Below are 22,076 nucleotides of genomic sequence, written 5' to 3'. Positions count from 1 at the left end.
GACAATAGCTTCATCACTGGGAAAAATTCTTTCCTGACTCCATAATGGCGATCAGAATAATCCCTGGATCAACGTGACCCCTGAAATAGGAATAAGGGACAGAATTTAGATAATGTAGAACCCCAATGACGTGTGGTGCGCCTTGGAGCGATCCAGTATGCAGAGGCCGGGGTGATCAGGACAGGTGTCACACTGGTAAATGGCGTCCTTCCTGATCCCCCTGTTACCCCACACTCTGCACTTCTTCTGGGGTCTTCTGTTCTCCAGTGTGGGGGACATCACCTGGAAAATGTTGTCCTGGTGCGATACGGGGTCCTTCATATCCAGAAGTGCTGGGTCCGCTCCATGGCTGCTAAATATTAGGGCTCTGTTACTGCTTCTGATATTTACGGATCGTGCCGCAAGCTACAGTAGCTCGGGCAGCGAGGGACCGGAAGAGGGGGTGCTGGTATAAAAGTTATCCCCGTACAGGTGGTGGTAACCTTTATCCAGCAGTGGGAAGATCAGTTCCCGGACGATGTCCCCACTAACTCCGAGGATGGGGGGGGAGGGGGCATCTGGGGGCTGGATTCGAGTGTCCCTTCCTTCATACACTCTAAGGGTACGTGCACACTGCGGAATCGCGAAGGATAACCCTTTGTGCATTCCTCAGTTGGCACCCGCCGGCGGAGTGATGCAGGCGCACGTCTCCGTCCGTGTCATAGACTCCATTCTATGCAGGGGCGGATTCCGCTCTGCGTCCAACGTGTTGATGGAATGACGGATGATGGAATCCGCCCATGCATAGGATAGAGTCTATGACACGGGCGGAGACGCGCCCCTGCATCAGTCCGCCGGCGGGTGCCAGCTGCGGAATGCACGAAGGGTTATCCTTCGCCATTCCGCAGTGTGCACGTACCCTAAATCTGTAAGTGTACCCTGAGGTACTCTCACAGAGTTTGTAGAATTTCACGCCATACCGTCATCTCTTATTGGGACGGTACTGGCGGAAAAGACGTGTCTGGGGGGCAGCGTACGCTACGCTACTCCCAGACACGTCACTGGATGATGAGGAGGATGAGGATGAATGGAGGAACGAAGGACCCCCCATTCATCCTCACTGGCTGTTTCGGTGTCGGAGGCAATAATAATGTATGCGTCCAATACCGAAAACACCCTGGGGGCCATCTTTATATGGGGATTGGTATATGGGGTATGTAGTGGTGTAGTGTAAAACTTTATTCAATGTAGTGTAGTGTGGTGTAATGTAGTGTTTTTTTACGTGTTTTTTACAGTAAGTATACAAAAAAAACCTACGCCAAAAATGGTGTTGCTGATGAATGCCGCACTTATGTTCGGCACTTATCAGCAGACCGTGGCAGTAGGATATAAAAAAAACACCCTACGCCAAAAAGGAGGAGTTGCTGATCAGCAGCGCACTTTCGTGCGATGCTGATCAACACTCAGCGGCGATAGGGTGCGGAAAATAGAAAAAAAAAAAAATTGGGAAAAAAAAAATTTTTTTTTACTACATTCTGAACATCCCTGTAGTGGCTGATACGTGTATTACACTTATCAGCCGCTAGGGGGCAGCAGAGAGCAAGATCCGAAAATAGACGACGCTGGAGCCGGAAAAATACGAAAAAAGACGACGCTGGAGCCGGAAACAGACGATCGGGACTCACGGAAGAAGCCGAAGTCCCGACAAGATGAAGAGGACGCCGGGAACCCGGAAGACGCCGATCAGGACCCCGGGACAGGTGAGTAATGTACAAATACCTGCTCCGGACCCCTCAGCTACCTAGCTGAGGGGTCCGGAGCAGGTATTTATTACTTGTGGGGACTTTGATCGCCGTGAACGGCCGGCCGGCCGGCCGTTCACGGCGATCGGGACGGTGGTACCGTGACCACCATTACTTTTTACAGTAATGGCGGTCGGTGCCGTCCTCGGACAGCACCGACCGCCATTTTTTTCCGGGTCATCGGGCCACCGATGGCCCGGAAAGGTTCCGATCGCCGCTATGGGCTTATCAGCCAATAGCGGCGATCGTCGGCATGGGGGGGGTTAACAACCCTCCATGCCGACAGGGAGAGATGGCCTGCTATGTATTATAGCAGGCTATCTCCCCCGATTGGGACCCGGCCGGCCGCGGCGCCCGTTTAAAGGGATGACGTACCGGTACGTCATGGGTCCTTAAGTGACAGTGATCCATGACGTGCCGGTACGTCATGGGTCCTTAAGAGGTTAAATGGCTTAAAGAGGACATGTCACCCCCGTGCCGGGGTGACAGGCTCCCGACCCCCCATTACAGCCCCCTATACTCACCGGGTCCCGCTTCCTGATCCGGTCGGGTCACGGAGATATGAGCGCCCGGAGCGTGCGCTGACAGGAGAGTCCGATGCCCATAGAGAATGACGGAGCATCGGACTCCCCATTCATTCTCTATGAGCGTCGGACTCTCCAGTGAGCGCACGCGCCGGGCTTCGGGCACTCATATCTCCGTGACCCGACCGGCTCAGGAAGCGGGATCAGGTGAGTATAGGGGGCTGTAACGGGGGGTCGGCAGCCTGTCACCCTGGCACGGGGGGTGACGGGTCTCCTTTAAAGGAGAAGTCTGGCGAAAATGTTTATTAAAGTATTGTATTTCCCCCCAAAAGTTATACAAATCACCAATATACACTTATTACGGGAAATGCTTATAAAGTGCTTTTTTCCCTGCACTTACTACTGCATCAAGGCTTCACTTCCTGGATAACATGGCGATGTCCCTTCCTAGATAACATGGCAATGTCCCTTCCTGGATAACATGGCGATGTCCCTTCCTGGATAAACAAGGCGATGTCACGACCTGTCTCCCAGAGCTGTGCAGCTGTGGCTGCTGGAGAGGATGATGGCAGAGGGATGCTCAGTGTCCCTCCAGTGCCCTGTGTCCCTCAGTGCCCCCCTGCCATCATCCTCGCCACAGCCTGCACAGGTCTGGGAGTCGGGTCGTGACATCACCATGTTATCCAGGAAGTGACGTCACCATGTTATCCAGGAAGGGACGTCACCATGTTATCCAGGAAGGGACGTCACCATGTTATCCAGGAAGTGACGTCACCATGTCAGGGCTCCAGACTAAAAAATTTACCTGGGAGCCATTGGCTCCTAACCTGAAAAATTTAGGCGCCAAATAGAATATTTGGTCGCCAACATTTTAAACCATGTAAAATTAATGTTATGTTACATGGGACTTACTGTGTGCAGAGGCCACGGCAGCATCCTCCTCCTTTAGATCCTTTCTTTTCTTAGTTTGAAAATGTTCAACATGGAAACTTGCAACTTGACAACCATATACAGTCTGACTCAGTACTGCAGCTTCACTTGGCTAGCCTTTTAATGAGGCTTACTCTTCTGAACTTGAACTTAAAGGGAACCTGTCGACCCCCGTGCCGGGGTGACAGGCTCCCAACCCCCCGTTAGAACCCCCTATACTCACCTCATCTTCACCCCGCTTCTGAAGATGGTCGGGTCATGGAGATCTCAGCCGCTGCAGCCCGGCGTGCGCTGAGAGATGAGTCCAACGCTCATAGAGAATGACGGGAGAGTCCAGCGCTCCCTCATTCTCTATGAGCATTAGACTCATCTCTCAGTGTGCGCGCCGGGCTGCAGCAGCTTAGATCTCCGTGACCCGACCATCTTCAGAAGCGGGACCCGGCGCGATGAGGTGAGTATAGGGGGTTCTAACGGGGGGGTTGGGAGCCTGTCACCCCGTCACTAGTGACTAGTGCAAGTGACCCCCTACAATACAGACACCTGAGGGGCCCTGATAATAATAATTGTGCATATATCTATCTCCCAGTGTCTGCAGCCAGTCTGCCCTACACTTATAGATGGCCCCCTCCCCTTATAGATGACCCCCTCCTTTTATAGATGACCCCCTCTACCCCCATTATAGATGCCCCCTCCTCCCCCCATTATAGATGACCCCTCCCCCCCCATTATAGATGCCCCCTCCTCCCCCCTATTATAGATGCCCCCTCTCCCCCCCCCATTATAGATGCCCCCTCTTCTCCCCCCCTTATAGATACCCCCTCCCCTTATAGATGACCCCCTCTACCCCCATTATAGATGCCCCCTCCTCCCCCCCATTATAGATGCCCCCTCCTCCCCCCCATTATAGATGCCCCCTCCTCCTCCCCATTATAGATGCCCCCTCTTCTCCCCCCCTTATAGATACCCCCTCCCCTTATAGCTAGCCCCCTCTCCCCCCCTTGAAGATGGCCCCTCTTCTCCCCCCATTATAGATGCCCCCCCTTCTCTTCCCCCCATTATAAATGGCACTCTCTTCTCCCCCCATTATAGATGCCCCCCCCCCCTTTCCTCTATGCTAAGCAGTATTTAAAAAAAACAAACACACAAACTCACCTGACAACCCGCTCCCCCGGCGATCCTCTTCTTCTTCGGGCGCTGTCCCCGGCTGATGCGCGGCTGCCGGGGGTGTCCCGTCCTATCCCCGGCAGCGCGGCGCATCAGTGAGCTCCCTGTACGCCGGGGCTGTGACTTCTGACACAGGAAGCGTCTCTGACGCGCGCTTCCTGTGCCGGAAGTCAGGGCCCCAGGCAGCTCACTGATGCGCCGCGCTGCCGGGGATAGGATGGGACACCCCCGGCAGCCGCGCATCAGCCGGGGACCCGGACTTAAAGAAACAGCACGCCGCCGCCGGGGCCAGTCGCAAATGGCGCCCAGATTAATAAATCTGGGCGCCATTTGCAAAATATCAGTCGCATTGGCGACCATTTTGGTCGCCATCTGGAGCCCTGCATGTTATCCAGGAAGGGACGTCTCCATGTTATCCAGGAAGGGACGTCTCCATGTTATCCAGGAAGGGACGTCTCCATGTTATCCAGGAAGGGACGTCTCCATGTTATCCAGGAAGGGACGTCTCCATGTTATCCAGGAAGGGACGTCTCCATGTTATCCAGGAAGGGACGTCTCCATGTTATCCAGGAAGGGACGTCTCCATGTTATCCAGGAAGGGACGTCTCCATGTTATCCAGGAAGGGACGTCTCCATGTTATCCAGGAAGTGACGCCTTGATGCAGTAGCATTTCCCGTAATAAGTGTATATTGGTGATTTTGTATTTTTTTGGGCCAATACAATACTTAAAATAAAAATTTTCTCCGGACTTCTCCTCTAAGTCCTTCCTTCCTTATATATCGATTTCCTTTGAAAAACAGCCCTGGATTAGAGTGAAAAACTGCCAGAAAACATTCTGGGTTAATGAAATTTTTACAAGTGCCCCATAGGGGGAAACCCCCCCTTTAAAAAATTTCTCCCTACATTCTCTGGTGCTATTTGAGAATATCCTCAGCTCAGCATCAGTTTTCATGCTGACCAGTTCCCTTTAAGTCAGATATCCCCTACAAGGATGCCCATTGTAAATAAATGGCAAGTGGTTGACTGTGGCCCTATAAGATATATGTCTCTGCAGGGGTTACATTGTCTCCATGCAATTGGTTTAGTGTCCCATTGAGAAGTCAGGAAAGTGTCACCTTTTCCCATTAGGGGCTGCAGATCAGCGGTGCACATCACTTGCACTATTATGCAATCTGCTCTCGCTGGGTTTTGCACTGTGTGGACCCTTTTGTGCCTGCAGATGCCTAGAATACAGTCTGAAAGGGAGTTAGACACAAGCTGTATCTGCTAAAATAACTGTATATACTTATATTTTGAGATAAAGAATTATCATGTTAAGCTGAGACATGGTGTTGCATGCAGATCCATTGCCAAATTTTTCCCTCTGCATTGCAGGTTCAAGTCACACAGCAAATAGTTTGCCCAGAAAGTTAGAATCGATTAGATTTTTTGTGAAAATCATAAATTCATTTTTTTTACAAAAAATCATTGTGGGCAGAGCGGTGTCGGGCAGGCGGTCCGGAGAGAGGTGCAGGCCGGGCGGCGTGGTCTGGAGAGGGGTGCAGGGCAGCGTGGTGAAGTGCCCTGTACAGCTCCAGGACCCGCAGCGACTCTATCTCCTTATTCTGCAGTCCCTGCGGCCTCCTCCACAGACAGGGGACCTGCATCTGTGGCCGGAAGGGGAACATGTGTACCAGGGTGATAGGAGGAGAGCTATGTGCACTCCTGCCTTACTCACCCCCAGTCCCCCTCAGCTGCCTCAGCCCCCAGCTGCTCCATTCACCCCTCAGTCTCCCTCAGCTGCCCCAGTCCCACTCAGTCACCCCCAGCCTGCCCCAGTCACCCCTCATCTATTCCTGTATTACTACTACACCCCTCATCTTTACCTGTGCTACTACACCCCTTATCCACTATACCCCCACTTCTTCACCCTACCTAGATGGAGGCAAAAAGATCATCTCCTATAATGGGGGCATAGAGTAGCACATATTTGGAAAAACTCAAACATCATTAAAATATGATCTGACACTGCAAGGAGAAAAATGTTCTGTTTATTAAGCAAAAAGAAAAAAATCGAATTTTATCAAGATTTTATGATTTTATTTTTGGCCGTATCGCCCAGCCCTAGTTGAATCCATTCTTTTTGCAGAATGCTAATTTCAGCATTTGTGTGGCCTTCTCTAAAAGAGGGTTGTGTATTTACTAGGAACCCCATTTTCACCTACACTATTTGGGAATTCTAGATTTAGGGGGGGGGGGGTGTACCTCTTATTTGTACCAGCTTTTGTGAAACTCCTATTTGTGTATTAGTTATGTATAAAGTAATCTTATTTCCTATTTACTTATAGATGACTATGGCAGAGACAGAGATGGATACACCAAGGAATGAACTGAAGGAAGATGAAAGTACCGAGACCAGAAAGGATCGTGAGAAAAAGAAACGTTATCGGGTGAAACAGCTGCTGGCCGACATCGCCAAACAGGTGGACTTCTGGTTTGGTGACGTTAACCTGCACAAAGATCGTTTTTTGAGGGAGCAAATAGAAAAATCTAGAGATGGCTGTAAGTTCCGACATCACAAATATTATTGATTACGTTTTTGTCTGGTAGTATTGTGTCCTGCTGTGTAAAGTTATAGAACTCTTTATTTGGCATTGGTAAAAGGTTAACTTCTCAGTTTTGGCTCAGGGGTTGGCTTGCATGTTATTCTGTAGTACAGTGTTTTCCAAGCTGTGATTTTGGTTGTCTGGTCATGATGGGAGCTGTTGTTATGCAACAACTTGAGAGGCAAGGGTTTGGGAACAGTATATTAGGGTATGTTCACACTGGATAAAAGCGACGAAATTCCGTGGTGGAGCTGCCACCGAATCCCGTCTGCCTCAGTGTCCCACAATGTTTGTTTTCGAGGGCTTGTGCGCCTCCACTCCTGACATGTCAGTTCTTTGAGCAGAGGCGCACAAGCCCTCCATAACAGACACTATGGGACACTGTGGCAGGCGGGATTCTGCGGCGGAGATCTCCGCCACAGAATTCCGGCGCTTTTACCCTGTGTGAACATACCCTTACACTCTAGTAACCGCAGGTGTGCTGTACAACATTCCTGCTTACCAGATATTTTAGCATAGGTACTATGACATTTAATTATTATTTTTAAGTAATAGTTGGGGAGTATAGTGAACTGTACCCCTCCCAGCATGACGCACTCCTGTCTAATGGGAGTTCTGTTATGTCTTTTATGCACAAGCCTAAAGGACAGAAATGGCTGCACATCACACCCATGGTTCACACGAAAGCTTGTTCAGCTACATTAAAAACCAACCATCAGAAGTTAGTATATAATTTGATCAAACCATATTGCCTCATGTACCACGTGCAGGTCTCTACACATGAGTCCCTAACCAATCAACACTGTGGCGGTCAGCAAACGCAAACCCTGCAAAGCGTGCGCAAGCAGGGAAGGAGGGCCACGGAATTGCCCTGCAACCCCACTGTCACAGGACCAAACCCCAAGGGCCCCTCAAACCCCGCAGGCACCGCCGGCGGAGAGAGCGGCCACCAAGCAACACAAGTGTGAACAAGCTGTCACCTCTTACCATTGCTCTTGTAGGTAGAATGGGAGAAAAAAAAGGGAAGATCCTTCCCATATGTAAACAGGTGCTTCCTGCTAATTCGGATCACATGGGTCTTATAAAGGAAGAGTGCTAGCCACTATGAAAAAAGGGACAGAATACATAAAATATGCACAAGCCTTAAGGACAGAAATGGCTGCACATCCCACCCATGGTTGACATGAAAGCTTGTTCAGCTACATTAAAAACCGGGTTGCAGGTCCATTCCATGGCCTCCCTTCCCTGCTTGTGCTCTCTTTGCGGGCTTGGCGGTCGCTGACCGACACAGTGTGGAGTTAGTGTAGGGACTCATGTGAACCAGGGGACCTGCACGTGGTACATGAGGCAATATGGTTTGATCAATTATATAATCAACATTCTGGCGTTGGTTTTTAAGTGTAGCCGAGAGGCATTATTGTCAGCCATAGGTGTGAGTTGCAGCAGCTCCTTCTCTCCATGTCCGTCTGTTATGTCTTTTAGTTCATTGTCCCTGAACTCGTACCCATGTAATTCCCCTCTGACCTTTTGAAACACACAGCTGATACTGACAGCAACACAAATTCTTTGTAAACCCAAATAACTAACTTGATGGGAAATCCACATATGGAGTACAGCTGGATTTGGGGTCTCTTTTATGTGGTGTCCCAGTAGGGGAGATTGCTAGCCTTTGTGTTAGGACAATAAGAGAGTGAAGCTTATTCACAAGTGTGCGCTGGACAAATATAAGTCACCCGGATCAGTATGTATGGAGAGCCATGGCATTCCTCACCTGGTGTATAGTTCTTAGAATCCGCTCTTAATTCAGAATATTTCATTGGTTGAAAGCCTGTGAAAATTGTTGTTTTAGCCATTATTTGGGAAATGTTATCTGAATAAGTGTGTACAGAAACGTAAAGACTATAACTTTTTTCTATATCATGTGATGGACAGTACAAATATGTTTTCTTCCAGATATTGACATATCCCTTTTGGCTTCTTTTAATAAAATGAAAAAACTGACCACTGATCCCAAGCTTATCGCCAGAGCCCTAAAGAATTCTTCTGTAGTAGAAGTGAGTATTCATTTGTCACTTCCTTACACGCCAACTTTCAATACAAAGATTCTCATACTTTTTTTTTTCTTTTATTGTAAGATAAATTTGGAAAGTACAAAAATCAGAAGGCGGCTTCCCCTTGGTGAGAAACCACAAGATGTTGATGCACGTACTGTATATGCGGTAAGTGAGTTTTTGTGTAGCTGTGTGTATACCATTACAGCCAGTGTGTGTATATCTATCTATAATGAAAAAGAAGACTGCACTCTGGTGTAAGTGAATAAAAAAAGTTTTTTTTTATTTACCCATGGTGTGATAAAGGAGAAGTCTGACCATTTGAATTTGATCAGAAGTACAAACTTACATGTGCCAGCAGTGGGACCAGCCTCGGGATCTCTGGTGCTGACACGTCGTGATCTGGCTGATAGACTGGCCGCTCAACCAGTCAGCACTGCATCCCCCGATCCTGCTGAACAGCCCCAGGACTTGCAGCGATGCGATCACGTTGCAGTCCCCGCGGCCTCCTCCTTCAGAGACCGGGGAGCTGCATGTGCGGCAAGGACGCTAGGGGGCGGCGGCTCTGCTAGGCGGCTGTAGGCCCCTGCACCGCTCACCTGCCCCGCACCGACGCCGCACACCTCCCCTCCCACCACCACCGCCGCCGCCCACCTCTTCGTTGTCTTCGGGAGGCTGGCCGAACAGCTGCAGCCGTCCCTGATGCCGGCCCCCTCTGCCGCGTCATCAGCTGCTCAGCCGCGATTGGCTGAGCATAAAGTTAAGCTCAGGCAATCGCGGCTGAGCAGCTGATGAGGGCCGCACTTACAGGAAAGCTACCATTGAGGTGGGGGCCGCAAACTAGTGTCCCTAGGGCCGCAGTTGGCCCGCGGGCTGCGAGTTTGAGACCCCTGACTTATACCAAAGGTTGGAGCTGGGATCTGGCTAACTTGAGGTTGTAAAATATACATATGTATAGTCCAACCTCTTAGAACAGAGAGGTGATCGGTAACCTGGACAGTGAGCTGTTAGCATTGCGAGGAAAAGAGTGGGCATATCGGGGGAAGGAGGGAAGTTTTTGTTTAAAGAGCCTATTAGAATACTTGTCTATTGTTTGGTCACTGCTGCATGAACATAGTCTGTTTGATCAACAATCACATGTAATAGGGCCCAGAGTTCCTGCACAAAGTAACAAACATACACTATAACAGATAAAAATGCCCAAAGCTATCTAGCATGTTCAGCTCAGCAGACATGTCCATTGTCAGATGGTCACAGTATACACATCCATGCAACCATTAGCTGAACCAATCCCCATCAGCTATTTTGGCCAGTGTCCTTCTAATGAGTATAGGCTCGCTTATTTTCATTCCCTTTCATTGTGGTTTTGTGTTTTTCAGGAGCTGCTTCCTAAAAACGTTACACACAGCTGGATAGAACGGGTGTTTGGTAAATGTGGTACCGTGGTGTATATAAGCATCCCTCGCTATAAATCCACAGGAGACACAAAAGGCTTCGCATTTATTGAGTTCGAGACACAGGAACAAGCTGCCAAAGCAATTGTGGTGATCTTTTATTTTAGTTTGGATCTTTCAATAGGGATTTAACTTTTTTAATAGTTTTACTTTTTAGTGATAACGACCATATTCACACTGTATACGTCACATATACTGGTCAGAAAGTCAGCAAGATGAGACAAAAGTGGATCAGTACTGAGGAGATGTTTATTTTTATTTATAAATCTTAAAAGGTACACTTTAATTTTTCTTTTAAACAGTAAATGGTCCAGTTTAATAGAAAAAAAAGCAAGTGCAATATCACTCCAAGCCATGGACATTTTCTTATATGGGAATTCAGGAGACAGCCTGTAGACAAGCGTTACGCTGAGGGCCCTATTCCACGGGACGATTATCGTTTAGATTATCGTTAAGTCGTTTAAATTTAAACTATAATCGTTCGGTTGAATAGCAGTTAACAATTAACGGCCGAACGAGAAATCGTTGATCATTTAATAAGACCTAGACCTATTTTTATCGTTGCTCGTTCGCAAATCGTTGGCATTGAATAAGACGTCATTCGGTCGTTCGCAGTAGTGACGAACGCAATAGCGACAACAAGACGACAGCAAGAACGATTATAAGTAACGATTATCTTTCCATGTAAATGGGTGAAAGATTTCTGGTCTTTCGCAATAGCGGTCGTTTGGATCGTTTATCGTTAACGATTATGCAAACGATAAACGTCCCATGGAATAGGGCCCTGATTCTCAAAATAGGGCACTGCGTTACTTCTTCAATATACTTACTGCATATTAGTTGTTACAGGTGCTGTAATAAATCTGTGTTTTAACTTTTTTTCCCCTTATTCATATTATCTAGCTTTTAAACAACCCTCCTGAGGAAGCACCAAGGAAAGCTGGCATTTTCCCAAAAACTGTGAAAAGCAAACCAATTCCGGAACTTCAAGCTGAAGAGACACATGAAATAGGTATGACTTAAAGAAAGATAGCTTGTATTACTGTAGTGCTTACCCATATCTGCCTTATTATTTTATTCGATGCGTGTCAGGCATAGGAAAAACTATGGAGAAGTGTCAATGGTACAAAGTGTCAGTGCTTCCTGGACCTCCATAGTTTTTCCTGACACATTGTACCATTGACACTTCTAAAATTGTCTGCCTTATGGACTTTGCCTGAAATCCGTGATTACCAGTATGGATGTAATAGATTGTTTTGTCATACTTGGCCTGAAACCAAAAGAAACAACATGCTGTTACCTCCCCTGCTCCAGCGCTGGTGGCCACGTACTGCTGTTTGAGGTCCCCCCAGCCTGTCAGTGGCCGAGGTGGGACCCCACTACGACCGCTGACTGGCTGAGCAGACCTCACGCGTCACCAGGAACAGACCAGGAAGCGTCTGAGGACCCGGGGTTTAGAGCGGCAGGATGCGGCCACCAGTGCTGGAGCGGGGGAGGTAAGAGCATGTTATTTCTTTTATCCTCCCCCCTCCCCCCCCCCTTGCAGGGTAATGCTGCTGCCAGTAGTACAGCAGCGTAACACTAAAGAGGCTGCGGCACACACCCTTTTAAACAGCTGATAACATAGATGACCCGAGAATCCTTTCAAACAGCATTAATAAATAAAAGAGCAAGGTCATAACAATTATAACAATATCATTATTCCTTTCTTACGTTATGCGTTCCTTTCCTGACACATACAGGCATAGAATGGAAAGATGCTTTATTATACTCTTGCATTGTTTATGCTGGTAAGGTATATTTTAAAATTATTATAAATCTTATAAGATATTGCTCTTTTATGTTTGGCACATTTCACTCCAGGAATAGAGTTACTGAACCTACAACTCTGATCCCCATCTAGCCATTGGGGTCATTTCGGAGCTTAAAGGGAACCTGTCACCCCCCCCGTGCCGGGGTGACAGGCTCCCGACCCCCCGCTACAGCCCCCTATACTCACCTGATCCCGCCGGGTCCCGCTTCTGGATCCGGTCGGGTCACGGAGATCTCAGCCGATGCAGCCCGGCGCGCGCGCTGAGAGATGAATCCACCGCTCATAGAGAATGACGGAGCGCTGGACTCTCCTGTCATTCTCTATGAGCGTTGGACTCATCTCTCAGCCCGCGCGCCGGGCGGCAGCGGCTGATATCTCCCTGACCCAACCGGATCCAGAAGCGGGACCCGGCGGGATCAGGTGAGTATAGGGGGCTGTAGTGGGGGGTCGGGAGCCTGTCACCCCGGCACGGGGGGTGACAGGTTCCCTTTAAAGCAGATGTAGGGCAGGGTCTAATACAATTTACAATTTGTTTTAATTTAGAAGAAAAGAAAAAGAAGAAGAAGAAAAAGTCAAAGAGCAAAAAGGAAAGTGACGAAACGGCAGAAGATGAAAGTAATGACCAGAATGTCATGGAATTGTCAGCGAAAGAAACAACCAAGTCTAAGAGGCACCGCAGTGTATCCGAAAGCTCCGTGACTGATGCCTCTGAATCTAACAAGCAGACCTCCAAGAAGGAGACAAGGAAACGGGACAGAGCAGAGAGCTCCGACCAGTCAGAAGAAGGCAGACCTTCCAAGAGGAAACACAGTAGTTTGGAGGAACAGGACTCTTCTAAGTACAGGACGATGCAAGTAAAAGATGATGTACAGTCAAAATCAAAAGTGGCATCTTCAGAGCTGACAGAATGTAGAGGTGAGATTTCTGTTTTGTGCTTTTATCAGTATAGAACACTATGGGGGAGATTTATGAAAGAATGTAAATATACACCTGGTGTAAACTGCTCACAGCAACCAATCACAGCTCAGCTTTCAGCTCTGGTAAAATATAAGAGGAGCTGTGATTGGTTGCTGTGGGCTGTGTACACCAGGTGTATATTTACACCCTTTCATAAATCTCCCCCATTGTGTATTATCTAAAGCCATCCACTGGTGGATACAATCCATATGCAATACAGTGTGCAGTCAGCAGACTCATTGTAGATTCTAGTAGGGGATGTTACAAAGAGACATGGCTTAAAGGAGAAGTCCTTCCAGTTTTAAAATCTGGCAGGGGGAATTTGATCAAGAGTACGAACTTCGGACCTCGGAATTTCGGCTTCGGGACCCCTGCCGGAAGGTATTTTCCCCCAAGTTGTAATAATGTCACGACTTGGGGGGGGGGGGGGGCGGAGTCGGGGTCAATGCCTGTCTCGGCTGATGGACTGGCCGCTCAGCTAATCAGTGACTGTAGTGGCATTCCGCCCTAGTCACTGACTGTCTGAGCAGCCAGTCTATCAGTCGGGTCGTGACATGTCAGTGCTGGGAATCCCGGAGCATGGTAGGGGTCCCGAGGCTGGTCCCGCCACTCACCACAGGCACGAGAAGAGGTAAGTTTGTGCTCCTGATTAAATTTCCCCCCCCCCCCCCCCCCCCCCCCCCCCCCCTTGCTGGCAGCCAGATTTTAAAACTGTACGGACTTCTCCTTTAACTCTACTATGCTGTTCTGGTGCACCAATTCTATGTACGTTTTATCAGCCAACACTTATCTAATATGTTCGGCCAGCTCAAAGGGCATTTATCAGCAGGTTAGAGCATCCCATCCTGCTGATTCATTCTAAGCGGGATATTACAGTGAATCACAGGGTACTTCTACTGTGATGTTCTGGTGCTCCGCTTTGTGTTACAGCCTTTTTATCCCTATGGTAATAAGCCCATTTGGTGCACAAGGGGGAGAACCTTTAACCCTGATTTACTGAAGATCTGCAGTAGAAATGTTCTTCTATAAACATTAAATGAAAGCAGAGATTCCTGACTGACTGGAGAATGTATATTTCTATGAGAGAGCTGGAAGAAATGCAATTGCTGTTGGCAGAATAAGAGTCTTTCATTACATCACCCAGAATCTAACAGATAAAAGATCAATTTTAGGGCTTAAGGCCAGGTTCACACAACGTAGGACACAGAGCCGCCAGTGTCAGTGAAGTTTACTGCAGTACCATCAGGGATAAACTTAATCTCTATTGAATTGGGATGCAGGTAAATCTGTGTGCGCCCACATCCTAATTCACCATTGCACACAATGGAAAGTGCAGCAGGAGCCGCACTTTCCATTGTGTGAACTGACAGTTCTGTGCGGCCGCTATTCAATGACAGTTTTAGTTGCGGTCTCTAGGGATCCCGGCCGGAGCGTATACTATGTGTATACACTCCTGCCTGGATTCCATAGACTGCAGCACAATGTAAATGCAAATCGGCAACAACGGTGGTTCACACAACAAAATTTATGTTGTGTGAACATAGCCTAAATGTGTGTTAAACCTCTGACAATCTGCTTTACGGCTCTGACAAGGTAAGCAATACTTTAATTTCTCGTGCGTCTTATTGGGGGACACAGATACCATGGGTATAGGCTGCTGCCACTAGGAGGCGCTGACACTAAGAGAAACAAAGGAAGTGACTCCTCCTGAGCAGGATATACCCGCCCACAGGCACTGAGCTAAACCAGTTTAGCTTAGTGTCAGTAGGAGGCAGACACAGGTCTGGGTTCTCCAGACCAGTTTCTTCCTTTATGTTTAGTTAGTTAGATTTTCTTTTTCCTTCTAGGTCTTATGGATTCTTGGGCACGGTGGGTAATCTAGACCCACCCTGATCCCCCCACTATGCGACCAGGGAACAGACCATAAATATAGATGGACTGTCTACCCTCGGTCGCCACCGGCCGGCAACGTGACACCAGGGCCCCAGATCAGTCTGACTATCTGGTCGCCTTTCTGCGGACTCTGTATCCGCACAGCCCCTTCCCGCCTCGCCCCCCAGAGCTTGGCGCGTAAGGTGAGGCACCCACCGGCTGAAGACGACAATGGTGAGTATGTGCTCCTATATAGGTGAGTATATTCCCCCTGCCCTCCCTCCCAGGCCGCCATTTTACTCCACATAGGCAGCTCTCCCTCTCCAGTCACTTGCAGCCCTCCCCAGGCAGATGCTCCTCTCCCCTCAGTCGGTAGCAGGCCAGCCCTCTCCACCATTTTATTTTTATTAGTGTGTCTCTCTCTCTGGGTGCCACTGTGAGGGATGTTCCTCCCCTGACTGGGTGCTGCGCAGGCCGCAGCTTCCCGCACTTTTCCTTTTCATGTGGCTCTAGAGACCATACTAAAGGATGCTCCGCCCCTTTTCCCTAAGCCCCGCCCCTTACCGGGTGCCGCGGCATCCTGTCCCTTTTTTTCCCTATATTGTGGCTCTCCAGAGTACACACAGGGCTACCTCCGCCCCCTCCTGATATGCCCCGCCCCTTTTCGGGCGCTGCGCGGCCCTCTTCATTACTTCTCATTATGTTTGGCTCTCACTGGAGCCTGCTCTGGGGATGCCCCGCCTTCTCAGGTAAGCCCCGCCCCTTCCGGGCTGCCGCGCGGCCCGGAGAATTGCGCCTTTTTTCTTATCTGTGGAGCCTGCACTGGAATGCTCCGCCCCCTCCCGGCAGGCCCCGCCCCCTTCGGGAGTCGGGTGGGCCTCAGCATCCCACCTTAATCTTACCTGTGGCTCTCGGTGGAGCCTTCACAGTAAGATGCTCCGCCCCCTCCCGGTAGGCCCCGCCCCTTTTCGGGTGCAGCGCGGACCGTGGCATTCCCCCTTTTGGCTCTCTCCAGAGCCTGCACTGAGGGATGCTGCTTCCCCCTCCCCCTGCCATGTGTGTGTGTGCGGTCTCCTGATGGAGCTACCACACACACTGCCCTTCTATTCCAGCAGCTTGGGACACTTGATGCATCTCTCCTGCCACCTACTGGTGGAAGTGGTTATTACACCATTACATATATGAGAATGGCTTGCATCATGTTTTATTATGGCCAATGTTCCATATAATGTTCCAGCAACCCTTGGTCTGCAGATCCAGCATTTTTGGTGCTGGTTGACACCTCTGTGTCAGATTTTATATATATAAGATTACATTAATACTTATATACAGACACTCTGGTTCCCCTCCAACCACATACGCACAGACATATTCCCCATCACCATACAGTGTTTCTGTGCCCTCAGTGAGATCCTCTGCTACATGGTGTCACGAGAAGTTCATGGAACCAGACACGTTACCCGCTATCCAGGTGGTGTATCTGTGCTCTGAGCAGAACCCTCTGCTACATGGTGTCACAAGATGTTCATGGAACCAGACACATTACCCGCTATCAGGTGGCGTATCTGTGCTCTGAGAGCCCTCTGCTACATGGTGTCACGAGAAGTACATGGAATCAGACACGTTACCCGCTATCCAGGTGGTGTATCTGTGCTCTGAGCAGAACCCTCTGCTACACGGTGTCACGAGCAGGACACGGAACCAGACATGTTACCTGTTTCCAAACAGTGTATCTGTGTTCTGAGCAGAACCCTCTGCTACACAGTGTCACGGTAAGTACACGGAACCAGACACGTTACCTGTTTCCAGACAGTGTATCTGTGCTCTGAGCAGAACCCTCTGCTACACAGTGTCATGGTAAGTACACAGAACCAGACACGTTACCTGTTTCCAGACAGTGTATCTGTGCTCTGAGCAGAACCCTCTGCTACACAGTGTCATGGTAAGTACACAGAACCAGACACGTTACCTGTTTCCAGACAGTGTATCTGTGCTCTGAGCAGAACCCTCTGCTACACAGTGTCATGGTAAGTACACAGAACCAGACACGTTACCTGTTTCCAGACAGTGTATCTGTGCTCTGAGCAGAACCCTCTGCTACACAGTATTATGGTAAGTACACGGAACCAGACACGTTACCTGTTTCCAGACAGTGTATCTGTGCCCTGAGCAGAACCCTCTGCTACACAGTGTCACGGTATGTACATGGAACCAGACACGTTACTCGTTGACAAACTATCTCTGAGCAGAACCCTCTGCTACATGGTTTCACAAGCAGGACATGAGACCAGACACATTACCGTTCCTAAGGGGACTACTGTGTTCTTGAGGCAGAATCCTTTGCTAAATGATGTCGCAAGCAGGACATGGAACCAGACACATTACCTATTACTATGCTGTGTTCCTGTGCTCTCACAACAGAACCGTCTGCTACATGGTTTGTTAGACAGGTTATGGGACCAGACTCATCACCCATTGCCAGTCGTTGTTCCGGTGTTACTCAGAGCTTCCAGTCCTGTCACTCACATCACCCATTAGCGGGCGGTGCTTCAGACCTGCCTCTCATCTTCATGACATAGATTCCTTTACTACATGATGTCACAGACATAGAACTGGACATGTTACCCCCTCCCAGGTGGTGGTACAAGGTTATTCAGACCTCTCCCCTCTGCTGCATGATATGGCTCCAACTACATTACCTGTAGTTCGGTGTGCACAGATTGTGGTATTCTGTAATACACCACCTTCAGGTTTGCTCACTATCCTGGTGATGCTGGGCAGTTCTCGTATCCAGTCCTCATTTACATAGGGACACAGTCCTGATCTCTTCCCTGCTCCCAGGGCACACACTGTAGGCTTCTGTTTACAGGTCTGACCAGGCACGTTACCTGTTTCCAGTCCAGGTATTTGTATCTCTTGAATGCTGGTCTTCTGTTACTTACTGCTTGCAGCTACTCTGCTCGTGTTACCCTGTATATTACCTTTCATCCTCGTAGGACTTCCATGATCTGTGCCTGTCACTTCAGGGGATCATCATGGGGTAACTTGTTACTACACCATGTTGTCTTCTATATGTTTCCACTAACAAGTCTCATTACCTGCTCTCAGGCAGCGTAACCTTGTTGTATTCCTCTTGGGCTGTATCCTTTCTAAAGCCCAAGCATCCTGCTACGTGTCCCACTACACGAGGTACAGAACCCCTCGCTTTACCTGCCCCTGGACTGTTGGACTCTCAGATTCTGGTCCTCTGAGTGGCCGGCAGCATACAGATCCGGTCACTATTTCATCCTGGTACTGTCAGGGTAGTTCTTCTGTCCTTTGTCTGGGCATAACTACCATGTTCTGGCATTTGTCTCGCTGGCTGTTCCCCAGTAGTATGGCTTGAATTGCTTAGGCCGTCCCCTCTTTGATCTGGATGAAGTGAGGCCTCTCTGCTCCTCAGGTAAAACAGTAAAGGGTTTCTTCTACCCCTGGTGTATGTAGGACATCAATTGCCTACATGTCTATCACAGTGCTACTTTAGGACTTCTCCTTCTGCATCTGCCTATGGCCAACATGGCAAGTATTTAGTCTTCTCTCTTAGGCAGCTGCAGTCTCACAGGGTGAGGATTTCCTGTTTACTGCCTGCACTGTTTCTCTACCGTCCTAAGCATAGGTGTATGGTCTCTTCGTGGTCTAGCTTCTCCAGGTGTCCTTGCTTGGCCATATGGACTATGAAGCATTGCTCTCAGTTCAGGGTTTTGCAGTGCTCCCGCTTACACCATTACTCCTTCTCCCTGGCTTAATGCACTGTTGTGCATGACCCCCCCATCCTGGGTTTGGTTTTTTACCACTCAGTCAGAAAATCTTCAAGCAGCCCTTCCCTCCTCCAGGAGGATGGAATATTTAGTATAAGTATCCTCCTGAGGACTGCTATTCCGTAATAGCTTCTTCCGACAGGCAGGTGTGGGTTTCTGACCCTCACTGGCCTCTATGAGCACTCCTGCTTGAATTCCTTGTCCTTGGTCTTGTTGTTGACTGGCCATCCCCCTCCCTTATGTTGTCTCCCATGTGGATTCCTTGAGAACTTAATCCCTTAACGGTTTCCTCTCCTTGGAAACAGGGTTGTTCACTGGCCCATTCTGGCAGGACTTACATTTGCTGTTCTGCTCTTACCAAGCAACGTCTCCGCTCACCCCTTTGAGGCGTTGGTTTCTGGATCTAGTTTACATATGGACTCTAGTCTATGTATTACCTGTTGTGCCCATTGTCCTGTGACAATTCCCATGCCCATCAGCCTTACCTTGACCTCCCTTGACAGTTTTCTTCTGGGACTCCAGGCTCTCGAGTACCTCTAGGCTTCCTTGGAGCGGAGTGTTTTATATGATCAACCTCCTTTCTAAGGCTCTAACAGCCCATGGAGTTGTTTTTTCCCCGGCTTACCGGCTTTCCTCTGCTCCTCTTTTCTGCCGGGCACTGCGGGGTACCAGGTACTACTGTACTCCTTCCAGGACAACTTACTCAAGATTCTGATCTTGTTTTTCCTTCCTCCAGCTCCTTCCTTCCCTGGACTGCATTATGCTTGGACAGCTTTATTCTTCTTATTAACATGTGTTTCTCAGATGGGATAACTCATGTCATAGGCCATGGCTTCTCTTGTGCTCAAGTTTTGTCTTCTCAGTGAAGGCTGTACTCCTGGGCCCATGGAGCTTCCAGCCTGGCCATTCTTCCCAGCTCCATAGTCAAGGACGCAGCTTCTCCTGCATCTCATGTGGCACCTTCTATGAGAGACGCTCAGTCCTCTCTCTCCTTTATTTGACGCCTTAGACCTCTATGTGCCATGAAACATTTTCCAGTCTCTCCCGTCATGGTTGTATTTGCTTTTTATTCTGTTCTACCTCAGAGTAAGTCCCTGCCGCCTGTGGTCACCCACTTGGCTGGGCGTCTGCTTTTTTTTTTTTCCCCACATCTAGCCTACTAGTTCTGTTGGACTCGATGTTACATCATGTTGCTGGCTTCCAGGACGGACACAACCCACTCTGTCTGCCGTGCAGCACGTTGCTCCAGGGACTAGACATTTTTTCCTTTGCTGCGGACCTGTAGGGGTTTTCTCTGATGCATTCAGCATCATCCCTTGCTCTATTCCTAGTTGATGGTTGTGTTGGTGCTATTCTGTGCCTTCTCACCAAGCGCTCTTGTCTAGCGGTTGTCTTTCCCACCCCATGGACTGCTTTTGGACGTCCCATGGTATCTGTGTCCCCCAATAAGACGCACGAGAAAAGAGGATTTTTTACTCACCGTAAAATCTCTTTCTCGTAGTCTTCATTGGGGGACACAGCACCCACCCATTTTCTTTTGGGGTTTTTCCTCGGTATGGTAGTTTTCTCCGTTTTTGGTGTTATTCCTACTTTACCTGTTCTTGACTTCTCCTACTGCTCTTGTACAAACTGGTTTAGCTCAGTGCCTGTGGGCGGGTATATCCTGCTCAGGAGGAGTCACTTCCTTTGTTTCTCTTAGTGTCAGCGCCTCCTAGTGGCAGCAGCCTATACCCATGGTATCTGTGTCCCCCAATGAAGACTACGAGAAAGAGATTTTACGGTGAGTAAAAAATCCTCTTTTTTAATTCTGTTTCCCTTTTTTTGCCTTAGAGATTTCGACTGAAGAAGAAAAGGACACGGGTGACAAAAAAGATTCCTCTGCTAGCAAAGTGAAAAGAAAACGAAAGAAGAAGCATAGGGAACGACATAGAGTAGGAGAAGAGGTCATCCCCTTAAGAGTGTTATCCAAGTATGTACTGTGTGTGTGTTGTTGTTTTTTTGTTTGTTTTTTTTCCTTTCCTCAGTAAAAACAATATGATTTTTGGGCACCTAACATCCAAGAAAAACAGTAGTTGTCTTGGGACAGATATACACAGAAATAAGCTGGGCTGACCCCAACCTGGAAAGAGTATTGTGTTACAATGAGGCCAGACTGTGGCCACTGCTAGAAATTATTTGGGATAAGTGCAGACTTTGCTAATTTCTGTGACCGCATTCTCCATTAGTAACACCAGGCCTTTACACCCCGATCATAAAACAAAAACTTTTAGCAGATTTAAAAAAAAACACAAAAAAAACTTGGTTGATCTATAACAGAGTACAGTACATGTGAACCATGTATATTCACGGAATGGTCACTTTATTAGATATCCATTTAGGCTGCGTTCACACTACGTATATTTCAGTCAGTATATGTATATTTCAGTCAGTATATTTCAGTCAGTATTGTGGTCCTCATATTGCAACCAAAACCAGGAGTGGATTAAAAACACAGAAAGGATCTGTTCACACAATGTTGAAATTGAGTGGATGGCCGTTATTTAATGGCAAATATTTGCTGGTATTTTAAAACAACGGCTGTTGTATTGAAATAATGGCCGTTATTTACTGTTATATGGCGGCCATCCACTCAATTTCAACATTGTGTGAAGAGATCCTTTCTGTGTTTTCAATCCACTCCTGGTTTTGGTTGCAATATGAGGACCACAATACTGACTGAAATATACGTAGTGTGAACCCAGCCTCAGAGTGTATGACCCCTGCAGCATGATACATTGTCCTGCTACAGGTTGAACAGCTGCCCCAAAGGTAAATGTTGTTGGCCGCAATGCTTAGATAAGTCCTATCTTCATAATCATCCACAGGTATCCTCCGTGATCCCTCTCAACGATGAGTTGATTACGTCCATGGGGTCCCCTTTCATTGTTGATGTTGTTTTCTTATTTTTCCTGTTACACCATTTTCAGTATAACCTCCACACTGGTGCATGAGAAAATCCCACAGGTTTGGCAGTGTGTAAAGTCCTGGCTCCAGCTAGTCTAGCAATGATGACCAGGCTTTATTTAAGGTCACTCAGATCAATAGGTTTTTCTCATTCTAATATGGATTCACACTGAAACCGATCCTAATTTTAGTGTGTATAGGCTA

At 48.4% G+C, this 22,076-nt stretch overlaps 1 protein-coding gene across 2 annotated transcripts in view; it reads left to right on the top strand.

Annotated features, from left to right (window-relative positions):
• The window catches only part of LARP7 (La ribonucleoprotein 7, transcriptional regulator), a 38,849-nt gene that overhangs the window by 6,650 nt on the left and 10,123 nt on the right, over positions 1 to 22,076 (top strand). For both annotated transcript variants that reach the window (XM_069978490.1, XM_069978491.1), the window contains exons 2-8: positions 6,728 to 6,941; positions 8,939 to 9,039; positions 9,121 to 9,204; positions 10,416 to 10,580; positions 11,394 to 11,502; positions 12,847 to 13,218; positions 20,760 to 20,898. In XM_069978490.1, coding sequence (XP_069834591.1) covers positions 6,728 to 6,941; positions 8,939 to 9,039; positions 9,121 to 9,204; positions 10,416 to 10,580; positions 11,394 to 11,502; positions 12,847 to 13,218; positions 20,760 to 20,898 — 1,184 coding nt within the window. The remainder of the gene's footprint in view (positions 1 to 6,727; positions 6,942 to 8,938; positions 9,040 to 9,120; positions 9,205 to 10,415; positions 10,581 to 11,393; positions 11,503 to 12,846; positions 13,219 to 20,759; positions 20,899 to 22,076) is intronic.

Source organism: Dendropsophus ebraccatus, chromosome 7 (assembly GCF_027789765.1).
Source record: "Dendropsophus ebraccatus isolate aDenEbr1 chromosome 7, aDenEbr1.pat, whole genome shotgun sequence".
Lineage (NCBI taxonomy): Eukaryota > Metazoa > Chordata > Amphibia > Anura > Hylidae > Dendropsophus > Dendropsophus ebraccatus.
Note: the sequence above shows the minus strand (reverse complement) of the source record. Positions and strands in the feature narration are given on the sequence as shown.